Source organism: Mus pahari, chromosome 1 (assembly GCF_900095145.1).
Source record: "Mus pahari chromosome 1, PAHARI_EIJ_v1.1, whole genome shotgun sequence".
NCBI lineage: Eukaryota > Metazoa > Chordata > Mammalia > Rodentia > Muridae > Mus > Mus pahari.
The window spans coordinates 153,526,505-153,538,497 of record NC_034590.1 but is presented as its reverse complement, the minus strand read 5'-3'; the positions used below and the strand labels follow the sequence as shown (position 1 = coordinate 153,538,497).

Sequence of the window (11,993 nt, the reverse complement as noted above, 5' to 3'; positions counted from 1 at the left end):
CCTGGAACTCACTCTGTAGACCAGGCTGGCCTCGAACTCAGAAATCCGCCTGCCTCTGCCTCCCAAGTGCTGGGATTAAAGGTGTGTACCACCACGCCCAGCTACTAATACATTCTTTGAAGATTCAAGTTAGTAAGATAATTCTAGCCACATGCCTGTCATCTCTTAGCACTTGGGAGATGGAGCCAGGGTGATCAAGAGTTTTGGACTACATAGTAACTTTAGGCCCAGCACAGGCTGTACAATATCCTATCTCAAAGAAGAAAAAGATTCCAGCAGCTGGGCGGCATGGTGACACATGCCTCAGGAGGCAGAGGCAGGTGGATCTGTGTGAGTTTGAGACCAGCCTGGTCTACAAATGAAGCTCCAAGATAGCCAGGGCTGTCACACATAGAAACCTGTCATGTGGGAAAAAAAAAAAAAAAAGAAAGGAAGAAAGGAAGAAAGGAAGGAAGGAAGGAAGGAAGGAAGGAAGGAAGGAAGGAAGGAAGAAAGAAAGAAAGAAAGAAAGAAAGAAAGAAAGAAAGAAAGAAATTTCAAGAAGCTGACTTTTCTATTTACAACTATTTCAAAAAATATATCTAATTATAACAGCATGAAGCAAGTTCATGAGAGGAAATAAAGAAGAGAGTCAGTAGGTCTCATAGGCAGGCTCCAGACCCAGGTACTCTGATCAGATCAGTTTGTATCCTTCACTGCTGATCTGTCCTTAAGTGATAACTCAGGACACCAATACCTACAATTTTGCTTAGTCTCTGAGATAGGGTCTAACTACATAGCTCTGGCTGCCCTGGAACTCACTATGTAGACCAGGCTGGTCTCAAATTCATAGAGATCCAACTGCCTCTGCCTCCTGAGTGCTGGAAATATAGATGTGTACCACCATGCTTGGGTCTACACAGTTTTGACAATTCCACATTTCTGTAGTTCCCTCTGAAGGTAAAACAGAAAGGAAGAAGAATATAACTGATACCTCAAACAACAAAACTATAACTATGATGATAACTGTAGCATGCTTACTGTGTGCTCCGCAGTATTTTTACTTATTGCTTACCATATGTATTTGTCCACAACAGAGCAGGTAGAGTTACTACCCTATTTTATAAGCAAGAAAATGCAGACTCTTGCCCAAGCATCACAGAACCTGTAACTGGTGTGATCTGCCCAATTATCAGGCCCTGAGTAAGGCAGGTAGCCTTGTACGATTCAAAGCCAGTGTGCTGGTTTACCAATAATGCACACAGCAACTAGTATAGGGCTAAACACTCATAGGGCTAAACATTCAATGAGTACTTCAGCAAACCCTGGTATCAACACTGTGGATGAGGGAGGAGGAGACTGCAGAAGGCTACCTTTCCTGTCCTGTATTTTAGGGCAGTCATAATTATATATGGCACACAGTTAAAAGGGTGACAACAATCCTGCTCCATCTGCTCAACATGAGCATATATAACCATTCCAGAGAGAAAAAGGCAATGGAGGATGTCCTAGGCTTACCTGGCCTCTCATGACAGCAATCTGCTTATGGAACTGGCCCCTGTCGAAACCAGGATCTCTCTACAAGAGAAGGGGAGAAGGGAGATGATGGACTCACGTGAATGCCTCCCAGGAACCCATTTTTTTTCTCCCTCAGTTAAGTTTCTAAGAGTAGTTTACTCAGTACAGAGAGAGGAAGCAGTGGGCTGGGAAGTAACCCATGCACTATTTCCTGTCCCACTTAGAATGCTGAATGCTGGTTTGATGCTCCTGCCTCCCCTGGTTGAGTACTACAGCACACAGGCTTCATGTGGTGCTAGAGATGGAACCAGGCTCTCTGTAGGCCAAGTAAGCACTCTGCAAACTGAGATACACCACATATCACCAGGGCTGCCTCCTCTTTCAATCCCTCCAAACCAGCTCCAGCTGGTATGTAGTAACCTTGCTCTTCTGGCTAACTCAAGTGAGAATGGTGTAAGAATTCTTGACTTGTGCCAGGACAAAGAAGAAAAACCAGAAAGGCTGACCTTGAAGAGTTCATATAGGTCCTCCTCCAAGTCCTTGATGAAGTTAGGGTCTGAAATCTTTGGAAGAATCAAATCTTTGATCTCCTGAGAGAATGGGACTTTCGCCTGAGGCAGCCAGGCCCAGTAAAAAGGATCTGAAAAGAGAAAAGGCCACAGCAAAGCTGCTGCTGGAAAAGTCCCCGATCCTGGGCCTGCCTTTGTCAGGGTGCTCCAAACAAAACAACTCTTCCCTGAAATACGTGGCCAACAAAATCCACATTCGAGAGTCGCTGACCCTAAGACAGCACTAGCACATACAGGACTCAGGCTCACACCAGAGCCGCTGACCGAGTTCTTTCCCAGATGACATATAACCTTCTACAAACAGGCCTATCCACATGCAACTTCTTGCTAGACTTTCAGAAGGTCCTGAAGATGAAGCCCAGCACTACAAAGGGTGCTAGTGAATCTACTCTTGTGCTTAAAGATTCTCAGTTATAATGTAGTATGGAGTACAACAAGGAAGACAGGGTACCGGCAGTGATTTATCTGCAGAAACCCAAATGAAATAAAATATGAGGAGTTTGAATGCAAAGTGAAAATGAGAAAAAACATCTTTATACTGATTTATTTACTTTGCAAGAATTAGAAACAGAACCCAGGGGTTCTGTACATGTTCCCCACCCAGCCAACGTGTGTTTACTCTCTCTATACCCATATACCTCTAGTGGGAATAATAAATGGAAAAAATTAAAACAGTTTATACTATGGAATGGTTACCATATGGTGCTGGCTACTGCATAAAATGCCTGAAGCTACAGTATTTCATTAATTCTTAGGCCGACCCGACTACAGCAACGAACAGAGCAAAGTCCAGTGCTCTTAAACTTACATGCCCTCCAGGAGTCAGGATGCTTCAGTGGGAAAGCTAGCCCGTTGTCTATGGCAGCCACCTTGATAACAGGCTCCCTCACCATCACCCAATCTGTGTCCTGCAGAATAAAGAGACTTGCTCAGGCAGGCTCTTTAAAATAGCAGCAAGAAGACAGTATGGGTGGGGCTGATATATAACTTTAATTCTAGCACTCAGGAGGCAGAGGCAGGAGGATCTCTGAGTTTAAGGCTAGCCAGGTCTACATAACAAGTTCCAGACCAGCCATGGCTAGATAGAGGGACCCTGCCTCAAGCAAACAAGCAAGCAAATATATAAACAGCAGCAAGGCAGCTCATCTCAACCCATCCTTTAGCTTACCTAGATCTAACTTCTACTGATTTTCACACTGTTTTCTGGACCTGGTTGATTAGTGGCACCTGAGTCTGTTCAAGGCTCTCTGGAATTTCTCCCTCTTTTCCCATCCCTTACTCTCAGAGACAGGAGTCTTACTATGTTGCTCTAAATAAATGCTAGTGTTACAAGTATGTACCATATACATTGGTAGAGGTCCTTGCTTGTTCTGGAACATGTACATTTATTTACCTAGAGTTTGCCTGAGTCCTTAGTAGGATAATGACAAAATCAAAAATTGTTGCAAATTATTCTAAGGTAAAATTTGAGAATAGAAGGAATTTTGTGTCAGCCAGCCAAGGTCTTTTAGTATAGAATCTAGCTCGGACATGATTTTACTGGTAATGGTAACAATGACCCCATTTTCCATTGAGAAAACAGATCAAGATGACAGGTGGCTGGTTTCTATATAAGGTAACCATCGTGTGTCAGTGATATACAAAAATGAAAAGGACAAGCCTGGCAGTGGTGGCACATACCTTTAATCCTAGCAATCAGGAGGCAGAGGCAGGCAGATCTCTGAGTTCTAAATCAGCCTGGTCTACAGAGCAAGTTCCAGGACAGCCAGGGCTACAAGGAAAAACCTTGTCTGGAAAAACAAAAAAACAAAAACTAAAACAAACAAACAAACAAACAAAAGAAAAGAAAGAGCAGAGCAGGACAGGACAGGACAGGACAGGACAGGGTAGAGTCAGCACCCTTGGCAGGTGACACCTGGAACACTATGTGGTTCCATGACTTCCTCAGGCTCAGTGGAGCCATCACAGGAACAGGAATTGTAGCAAGACAGCTTGAGGTTAAGAGCACGGGCTGCTCTTGCGGAGCACACAGGATTGATTCCCAACACCCACACGGTGGCTCAGAGCCACAGATCAGACACTCTGCTGGCCTCTGCAGACACCAGGTAAACACGTGGTGCATAGACATCTGCACAGGCAAAAACTCGTACATGAATTCAATCTTCAAAGTAAAAAAAAAAAAAAAAAAAAAAGCACTGAATCTTTTTCTAAACTTGTAGGGTCTGATTTGTCTGTTACAAAAAAAAAGGTGCCCCACAACCTCAAAGGGTAGAAACCACTGGGATAAACACACTAGGCAGATTCATTCAATGAAGTACTTCTCAGACCTTCACTATGCTACGGTGAGCATGAAGCACAAAGGAAAGAAGGGAAAGGGTATGCAGGGCATGCAATGTGCTCCAAATTTGCTCCTTTTCTTGATGCTATCCCAATTAATACCACTCAGCAAGATGCTCCTGAAAACACACACTGCAATAAAACTATAGCAACTATGAACTTTAAATCCTTTTGTTTCTCTGACTCTTCTGAACTTTTGTGACCTAAATCTCTGTGTTTCCACTCTTCCCATCCTCCTCTTTGATATGGTGCAACCTCTTACCCGAGAGCTAGAATTATCCATTGGACAGTCATATTTGATCAACCAGTTGTCATTGCCTCGGTCTGCAAACAGAAACATAGTTAGCAGAAATAACTTGTCTGACTTTAGAAATGATGGATTAAACATTTGGGATACGTGGACCACCCCTCCAACTGAGATCAACTTTAAGGCAGGATAAAATATTTTAAAATCTCTGGAAGGCATTGGTGATTTTTAACACATCATAAAAATATGAGTCAAAATCCCAGCACTCAAGAGGCTGAGGTAGGAAGATCCCAAATTCAAGGCCAACCTAGTTCTTCCCACAACACTGTCTTGAAGAGAGGGAAGGAAGGAGGGAAGGAAGAAAAGAATCTAAGAGCTGGGTCCAGGAAAGAAAGCACACACAGAAAGGATTCCATACCTATGGCTTCCATCCCCTACAGCAGGCAGCACCCACTGATTTGGGAAGAGGTGGCTGGAAGGCTGGGAAATGGGACAGTAGCTCTTGAGAGAAAACACTTGGAGCCCATTTTGGAAACAACCAAAGCTCCTTCTCAGTATATGAGGCTAAAGTGACCCTGGGCAACCAGTGGCTCAGGTGCCGGCCCTTCCTAAACTCTATACTCCAGACACTCTCTACAGTTCTGACAAAGTACCTGACAACCAGCCAAGCACAGAAACAACACAGCAAGAGCAGCGCCGAGACCACAGAACACCTGCAGCACTTCCAAACAAGGGACATCTTCTATAGACTTTCAAATGACCAAGTAAAAAATTTAGTATCTTCAAGAAGATAAAAGGTATAGCTAGGAGTGGAGATACAGGCCTATAATACCAGCACTCAGGAGGTGAAGACAGGAAGATTGGGAGTTCAAGGTCATCCTGGGTTAAGTAAGACTGTCTTAAATCATCGGGGAAAAAAAATAAAATTAAAGGCAACCGGAACTCAAGCCATACAGGCTTAGAGCACACCTTTAGTCCCATCACTCGGGACCCAGAGGGAGGTGAATCGCTGTGAGTTCAAGGTCAGTGTAGGCTACACAGCAAATTCCAGGATAGTCAGGGCTACAAGGTGATACAAAACAATAACAGCAACAAAAAGGAGAATGGTGGAGAAGGGCCACTCAGGAGGCTGAGGCAGAAAGATCATGAGTTTATACCAAACCAGTCTGGACTATATGCTATGGACAGGCCACCCCACACCCCATCCCCAAAACAAACAACAGAAAGATTTGTCAAAATGTGAATAACTGAGTCTGGTAAGCCGTTCTGTAAAAGATGAACGCACATTACGAATAAAATATTCAGGTGGGCAAAGTATTCTGGTAGCTGGGTACAGTGTCACATGCCTATAATTCCGACATCAATGAGGCTTGAGGCAGGAAGATAAAACATACGTGGCCATACAGGCTACAGGCAGTCTCAAAAAAAAAAAAAAAAAAAAAAAAGAGGAAAAAGTAAAAAGAAGAATGGGAAGAAAAGCTTGGGGGAGGAAGTAGAAAAGGTAGGAAAGGAAACAATAATAGTAGATAATTCTGCTACTTGGGGATAAGCTAATGCTTTTACAATAATAGTAGATAATTCTGCTATTTGGGGATAAGCTAATGCTTGTACAATAATAGATAATTCTGCTATTTGGGGAAAGGCTAATGCTTTTACAAAGTCTCAAATCTACCTAGTACTTTTTCCTCCCTCTAGCAATTCTGAAACTACTTTCTGTGCTGTAAGGATTAAACAAATAAGTAAACTTATATTATTTCTTGTATTGTAAATAGTTGTACTGGGAGCTAGGTCAGTCTGTATCCAGAAAGGAATAATAAATCAAAGAGGGCTAAAAAGAATGAAAATGGAGGTATTCATATGAACTCATAAATTCATAGCTGTAAATACATCCTTTTTGAAAAGAGGAACCTCAGAGAAATGGCAATTCCAGCTTGGAACCAGATGAACCCAAAACATCTTGTGCCAGAAATTAAGGAAGTAGTTATAGCACATACATATAAAAAGAGCACAGGAACACTGACCAGCTTAGGGACAATTTGAGCATCAAAATAAATAAGGACAGAAAGTGAGTAAATACATTAAATAAAAATTATCTGGCTGAGTGATGCACACCTTTAGTTCTACTACTCAGCCAGCAAAGAGAGGTGGACCTCTATGAGTTCAAGGCCAGCCTGGTATACAGAGTTTTAGGACAGCCAGGGCTATATAAAGAGACCCTATCTCAATAAACAAACAAGTCAACGTGTTTGTGTCCCACTGCTGTGGCAAAGTACCTGCGAAAGAAATCAGCTTATAAGGAGGTAACATTTAGTTTGGTTCAGTTTCAGCCTGAGGTCATCTGGCCCTGTTACCTTGGGTTTGTGGGAAGCAGGACGCAGGGGGGAGGATATGGGGGAAGAGGAAGTTCACCTAAAGATGGTTAGGAGGTGTCTTAGTCAGGGTTTCTATTCCTGCACAAACATCATGACCAAGAAGCAAGTTGGGGAGGAAAGGGTTTATTCAGCTTACATTTCCGTACCGCTGTTGATCACCAAAGGATGCAAGGACTGGAACTCAAGCAGGTCAGAAAGCAGGAGCTGATGCAGAAGCCATGGAGGGATGTTCTTTACTGGCTTGCTTCCCCTGGCTTGCTCAGCCTGCTCTCTTATAGAACCAAGACTACCAGCCCAGAGATGGCACCACCCACAAGGGGCCCTCCCCCCTTGATCACTAATTGAGAAAATGCCTTACAGCTGGATCTCATGGAGGCATTTCCCCAACTGAGGCTCCTTTCTCTGTGATAACTCCAGCTGTGTCAAGTTGACACAAAGCTATCCAGTACAGGAGGCAAACAAAAAAGAGAAGGAACCAGGGTCCCAAGCCCCCTCGCTTCAAGGGCATGACACCAGTGACCTAAACTTCTGTCCACTAGGTGCTTTCTTCAACCACTCATGGAAAAAGACATTCCCACATCAAGTACGGATAAAGTATACAATAGAGAAAATCCAAGAGACAATCAAGTTACCAAAATTAGAATCAATAATGGGATAGGACATGCTTTCCGGTGCTGCTCTAAGAACCTAACACCACTTCTGTGATACTCACTGAGAACTGTTTCAGACTGAAGGAGAAACAAGAGATAACAAGCAGACAAAACTAGTAGTGGCCCAGATGTCTTATGTATAGTCTACCTCGGTCCTCCAACCCCCTGCCTCTACCCCCCCCCCCCCCCGGACTACAGCCCTGTGCTACACAGTCATCTAAGACCCAGAACTTTATTTCACAATGAAAACATTATAAAGCAAGCTGGTGAAGACCGAATGAATTGAGTGCACAGCATTAGATAATAACACATTAAAATTTTTTTTTTAAAGATTTATTTATTTATTACACTGTAGCTGTCTTCAGACACTCTAGAAGAGGGCGTCAGATCTTGTTATGGATGGTTGTGAGCCACCATGTGGTTGCTGGGATTTGAACTGCGGACCTTCGGAAGAGCAGTCGGGTGCTCTTACCCACTGAGCCATCTCACCAGCCCCACATTTAAATGTTTTATAGTTGTACTACTGTTATATAAGAGAATATCCTTGTATTTAGGAAATACTTAGGGGTAAAAAGGCAATACATCTTTAACTAAGATGGTTCAGCAGGTAAGGACACCTTATCACCTAAATTCAATCCCCAGGACCCACAAAGTAGAACAGGAGAACTGACTCCTGAACTGTCCTCTTATCTTATACGTGGGGCCATGGCAGACATGACTCCCTCTACCTCCATAAATAAATCAATGTAATAAAAACCGTGTTCATGACCATTAAAGAAAACACATATGGGACACCTTTAGTCCCAGCACTCAGGAGGAAGAGGCAGACAGACCTCTGAGTCTGAGGCCAGTCTGCTCTGCATAGTGAGACCCTGTTCCAAAACAAAACAAAAACTGTATTTTCCCATGAGACAATTTGGGTATATGACACTTGAATAGCGTTCTATAGGACACCATCCAGGGGTTTTATTTAAAAAACATCACAGTATAGTAATTAAACAGAGACAAAGATCTGCCTGTTATTTATTTGTTTGGTTTTTCAAGACAGAGTTTCTCTGTGCAGCCCTGGTTGACCTGGAATTCATTCTATAAAGTAGACTGGTCTCAGACTCGGAGATTGCCCGTCTCTGCCTCTCAAGAAGTGGTATTAAAGGCATGTACCACCATGCTCTGCCTCTGCCTGGTTTTCTAATTTCAGCATTTGCTTGTAACCCTTGTATTCTGGCTTCCTTTGTTACTTTAATTATTCTTCAAAGGAATGTGCATAGGGAAAGTCCAGCAAAAGGTCTAACAGACACATATGCACACACAACGCTGGGCAAGTCTAACAGACACACACACACACACACACACACACACACACACACACACAGGCAGAACTCTTCTCTTCTCCTCACACTGCTTCTCACTATACACGAGATACGTTCCAGGATGATCAGATATGAAGTCACAGACTGTTAATGGACTGAAGAAAAACAGGTAACAGTCAAAGTACAGCTCCTCCTTATCCAAGGGTGTGTTCCAAGACTCCCAATGGATCCTAAAACTGAAGCACTAAATTACATATAAACTGTTTTCTCTCCCCCTTATGTATATGCTCTGATAAGGTTACCTTTCCACTTAAAGGAAATACTCTATGCTTGTCTTTGACGTGTCCCAATTGCTACTGTTAATAATCTTGTATTTAGGACCCACTACTCAGCAAAATAAGGAACTCTTACAGCACCAGCCTAATATCATCAAGACAGATAAATTCTGCAGTGCAGCTCTGCTGGACAAAGGGATGAGTCATGTACCGGGTAAGACACCAAGAAACTTGAAGCTACTCAGAATGGAATCTTTTTTTAAAAGTTATATAAAATGTATGTATGCATTATTTATTTCCTAACCTTCCCATTTAATATTTTCAGACCAGAGTTAACCACAGGTAACAAACAACAGGAAGCAAAACTACAAGTAAAGAAGGACTATGGACTGAAGTCAGTTATCATGCAACAGCAGACAGAAAACCGGAAGGCCAAACACAAGTGCTCATGCCTGCTTTCCAAGAGGCAGAAATACTGCACTGAGTTCTAGATTAACCTGAGCTAAAGACCGAGTTCCAGAAAAACCTGTAACCTTGTCTTGAAGGAGGAGTAACAGGAACAAGAGAAGCAGGACGAGGAAGAACAGGAGGAGCAAGAGGAGGAGGAGGCGGAAGAAGAAGAAAACTCACAAAATTCCATAATTTAACAACAAATTCTTTAACCAATAGATGAAAAAGAAATCACAATGGCAACTAAGAAAAGTTTATGAGACAATGGAAGCAGATAGACACCTTACTAAAATGTACAGGATATAACAGCACAGCGTTTAGTGATAGATTTACAGCTATAAATACTTATATTGTAAAATGAGAAAGCTCACTAGTCAACAGCTTCACCTTATATCTTACAGAAATAGAACAAACAAAGCTAATGGAAGAGAGGATGCAGCACCAAGGAAGATGTGGCACCAGGGCAGATGCACCCTCAACAGAGAATCAACAACAACAACAAAAACCCAGAAAAACAAGGATACCAAAGCTGATCTTTAAGACCAGCAGGAATTCATGGTGACACATGCCTTTAGTTATGGCACTTGGAAGACAGATACAAAGGATCTTGGTGAGTTTGAGGCCAGGCCTGGACCACATAGAGACTTCCAGGACAGCCAGAGTGAATGGTGAAGCCCCATCTTAAAAACCAAAACCATATAAACAAGCAAAGATTAACAAAAGGGACAAAGCTTTAGTTAGCCAGAATAAAGGAGAAAATGGATTTTAAAAAACAAGAGCAGAAATATTACCAATAATTCTATAAACATGAAAAGAACTTAAAGAAATAAAAAAAAGAACTTAACACTAAAACCAATTCTATGTCAACAAACAATGACCTAGATGAAATGGAGAAAGTGCTAAACACACAAAACCTGCCTGGAATAAACCACAAAAACCAGGCAATCTCCTAAGGAGGCTGATTAGTAATCAAAATGTCCTGCTAAAAAGGCAAGAATCTAAAGCTTTTATCCTCAATACAAGTAGGTTTGGTCAGGTAAGATGAATTCAAGTTCACCAACATACTAAAAAAAAAGAAAAAGGAAAAAAAAAAAAAAAAAAAAAACATGTCAGGCATAGTAACCCACTTAATGCCAGCACTTAAAGGCAGAGGCAGGTAGATCTCGGTGAGTTCAAGGTCCCATGACAACCCTGTTTCAAAAAACAACAAAAGAAAATCAATGATCCAAGAACCCACTTCAAAAAGTCATAAAGATGAAGGACCCTAGAGTGAATGTACTTTTCAGTGTTTGGAAGAGCCAGGCAAATCCCAACTCGGGCTTTACTACCTCTGACAACTTGCAGATGCTATATCTAGACAAAATATAACCTGGAAAATTGGTCTGCCAGGCCCTCAAATACCCAAACCCATTCAAACACAGGAAGACACATTCCTCACAAAGTAGTGACTTCAGTTCCTACAGAGCTTCAGGCCCACCTCAATCCTCAGACATTAGGTACAAAGCATGGATGTACCCCTGGCTGCTCACCAGTGTTGCGGATGATATAGTCCAGTACCACCAACCGCTCAAACTGCAATAGTAGCTGTCGGTTCGTGTTCTCAGGAAGAGGTTCTGCTTCAAAACGCCGCAGCCAATAGTCTGCATCTTTGTAGCCTTCAACAAAGAGCTGGAATGACCCGACCTACAACCAAGAGGAAGGAACAAAATCTCTGTAGAGGTCAAGTTAAAGACCTCAGAAGTAAGCCAAAAACCTACACAGGCCCTGTGGAGTTCACACCAGAGAAAGGAGCGTTTCCAGAGTATCGTGCCTTTATCTCCTTGTAGGCTGAAGCTGAAGATGCCTATACAAATGGTCTAGACTCTAAAGGAATGAGGCGGGGACTCTCAGGTCCCTGACAGAGTGAGAGACAAGAACCTCGGGTAGGTCATTCACACGCACAGATGAAGTCTGTAAGCACCCTGTTTCCCCCCCTGAGTGACTGGGCCACCATAAACCATCTACTTTGTTAAGTCATATAGGTACAATCTATACCTTTGGTGGCAGGCCGATGCGGTTAAACCGCTGCCCAACTTTTGGCACTTTCTCTAGTGCAAGCCGCTTGCCCCTGGACTTTACTCGGTCAATGGCACTGTAGTTGAAGGTTTCACTGGCCAGGTATACTACCTACAAGGTAAAGAGAAAACATACATAGGTTAGGGTTAAGTTTAAGAAAGGAGACTAGCGAAGGGACCCTGACATAGCGGCCTCTTGTGAGGCTAGGCCAGTGCCTGGCAAACACAGAAG

At 42.7% G+C, this 11,993-nt stretch overlaps 1 protein-coding gene across 1 annotated transcript in view; it reads right to left on the bottom strand.

The window, feature by feature from the left end:
- The window catches only part of Pi4k2a (phosphatidylinositol 4-kinase type 2 alpha), a 29,557-nt gene that overhangs the window by 4,551 nt on the left and 13,013 nt on the right, over positions 1 to 11,993 (bottom strand). The window contains exons 3-8 of the mRNA XM_021195450.2: positions 11,742 to 11,873; positions 11,237 to 11,390; positions 4,666 to 4,727; positions 2,875 to 2,974; positions 2,004 to 2,137; positions 1,498 to 1,557 (exon numbers count right to left, since the gene is read on the bottom strand). Coding sequence (XP_021051109.1) covers positions 1,498 to 1,557; positions 2,004 to 2,137; positions 2,875 to 2,974; positions 4,666 to 4,727; positions 11,237 to 11,390; positions 11,742 to 11,873 — 642 coding nt within the window. The remainder of the gene's footprint in view (positions 1 to 1,497; positions 1,558 to 2,003; positions 2,138 to 2,874; positions 2,975 to 4,665; positions 4,728 to 11,236; positions 11,391 to 11,741; positions 11,874 to 11,993) is intronic.